The 2,500-nt window shown below is 48.3% G+C and overlaps 1 protein-coding gene across 1 annotated transcript in view; it reads left to right on the top strand.

Moving 5' to 3' along the window:
• Positions 1-2,022, top strand: part of LOC125033222 (glutamate receptor ionotropic, delta-2-like) — a 2,709-nt gene extending 687 nt beyond the window's left edge. Inside the window, exons 2-4 of the mRNA XM_047624605.1 lie at positions 1-516; positions 1,043-1,358; positions 1,802-2,022. The exon at positions 1-516 is cut by the window's left edge and continues 275 nt beyond it. Of these exons, the coding sequence (XP_047480561.1) occupies positions 1-516; positions 1,043-1,358; positions 1,802-1,984 (1,015 nt within the window). The 3' untranslated portion in view covers positions 1,985-2,022. The remainder of the gene's footprint in view (positions 517-1,042; positions 1,359-1,801) is intronic.
• The last annotated feature ends 478 nt before the right edge of the window (positions 2,023-2,500 follow it).

Below are 2,500 nucleotides of genomic sequence, written 5' to 3' on the forward strand. Positions count from 1 at the left end.
CTTCCTGGTGGAGACTTGGGGCGCCATCTTCTGCACCGTCTTGGTGGGCATGCTGGTGTTCACCCTCCTGGCGCAGATGGGCTTCCTCGGGGGGCACCTGCACGAGGCCCCGTGGTTCCAGAACGGCAGCAACACCTGTCTCCTTCTCGTTGCCTGCGTCATGAACACCGCCTGGACGCGCGTCCCGACGACGTCCCACCTCCGGATCTTCATGGCCCTGTGGAGCCTCGCCTTCGTCATCCTCGCGGTGGCCTACAAGGGGTCCCTCGTCTCGTACTTGACGGTGACACTCGAACAGCCTCCGATTGACACGCACAAACAGCTGTTGGAGAGGGGCGTGAGTGTCGGCAGCATCGGAGACACACTCAAGCGAATCATGGAGAAGAACGCAGACCAGCATGTGCGGAAGCTGGCCCAGGGGTACGAACAGGTGCAGTCGACCAGCGAAGGGCTCCGGAGAACGGTAGAAGGTGAGGCAGGACATGTTCTGAGGACGGAAGTGCCGACTCTTAAGGCGTAGCTGCTTATCTCTTTACATGATTGTCCATTCATCATTATCATCATCATTTATCGACTATTCACTACTATCATTATTACATTTAACATTATTATCATTATCATCATTTTCATTATTGTTGTTGTTGTTGTTATTATCATTATTATGATGGTGATACTGATAATGATGATGATGATGATGATTGACATATTATCTCTCTCTCTCTCTCTCTCTCTCTCTCTCTATATATATATATATGTGTGTGTGTGTGTGTGTGTGTGTGTGTGTGTGTGTGTGTGTGTGTGTGTGTTTGTGTTTGAGAGTGTATGTATGAATATATATATATATATATATATATTTATATATAAATATATATATATATATATAAATATATGTATATAAATAAGTATATATTTATATATTCATACATACATTCATACATATGTATATATATAATATATATAAAAAACACACGTGTGTGTGTGTGTGTGTGTGTAGGTAGGTATGTACACACACACAGGCACGAACATATGTACGCAAAACCCTTCTGCATTCACAAAGACACCGCTTCCCCGCGCTCGCTCCCGCAGGCAGCTTCTCCTTCCTGGAGAGCCGCGGCTTCCTGGACTACACGATCGCCGTCGACTACACCGACGGGCGCGGCCGGGCTTCGCTCCACGCCATGAAGGAGTACATCGCCCCCTTCGGCATCGGCCTCGCCTACCCGAAGTACGTTCCTTTCATCGCCAAGTTCAATCGCATGATCAGGCGGCTGACGGAGGCGGGGCTGGCGGAGAAGTACATGGCCGATATCATCCTGAGGAGGAAGCAGGCGAAGATCGGCGCGGCGGCGGAGAGAGAGGTGAGGAAGGGGTTGGGGTTGGGGGGGGGGGAGGGAAGGGAGGGAAGGGAGGATGTATGCATGTAAGTGTATGTATACATATATGTACACACACACACACACACACACACACACACACACACACACACACACACACACACACACACACACACACACACACACACATATATATATATAATATGTGTGTGTTTGTATATATGTATATATATATATAACACACACACACACACACACACACACACACACACACACACACACACACACACACACATATATATATATAACAAAGAAATTAGGGAAAGGAACACTTCAGCTCACTGTATTACCCTATGTTTTTCTCCCTCGCCAGTAATTGATTCATTCAATATCCAGTTACCAATAATTGATTCATATAATCATAAATGCACTGACCTTCCTCCCCCCCCCCCCCCACACACACTTAGGGAGACCAGAAGGAGAGGCTAGGCAGCGACCCAGAATCCGGGGTTACGCCCCTATCCCTGGACAACCTTCAGGGGGGGTTTATCCTCCTGGCTCTCGGCTATGGACTAGGGCTACTGAGTGCCATGGCGGAGGGGCTATTTGCTCTCGCTACGAGGCCGTCGGAGAGCTTAGCACGTCGTTAGGTTAGTGGTGGTTAGGGTGGTGGTAAGGAAATGGCTAGTGCGAATGGTCTTGATTCGTATTGATGATAGTGATGATAATAATAATAATGAAACAACTTCCTTTTCCTCCTTCTTGAGCCGTTATCATCACCGGTCGCACTTGCTTCGCATTCCCTCCACTCGGCCGACCCTTCTCACCTTCCTCCTCCTTGATCAAGTCCCTGAAACTCACGCACCCCTACACGCCCCTCCCCCTAAGCTTCAGCCAGATGAATCTCACACTCCAGCGAGCGGAACGAAGCACCTGGCCTCGAGGAAGGCCACCATAAAGGGACTTGTCCTCGACCGAGACAGGCAGACAAGAGCAGACAGACATGGAGACAGAGACGAAGACAGACAAGGTCCATCTCACAACCACCAAGTCCTCGAGAAGGGGTCTAAGACGTACCTTCCTTGAAGTGCAATAAACTCTGAAGTTAAAACTCTTTTATTTAACCGTACTAATACCACGCTATGATAATGAGTAATGATAATTAT

Source organism: Penaeus chinensis, chromosome 16, assembly GCF_019202785.1.
Source record: "Penaeus chinensis breed Huanghai No. 1 chromosome 16, ASM1920278v2, whole genome shotgun sequence".
In the NCBI taxonomy this organism is placed as follows: domain Eukaryota; kingdom Metazoa; phylum Arthropoda; class Malacostraca; order Decapoda; family Penaeidae; genus Penaeus; species Penaeus chinensis.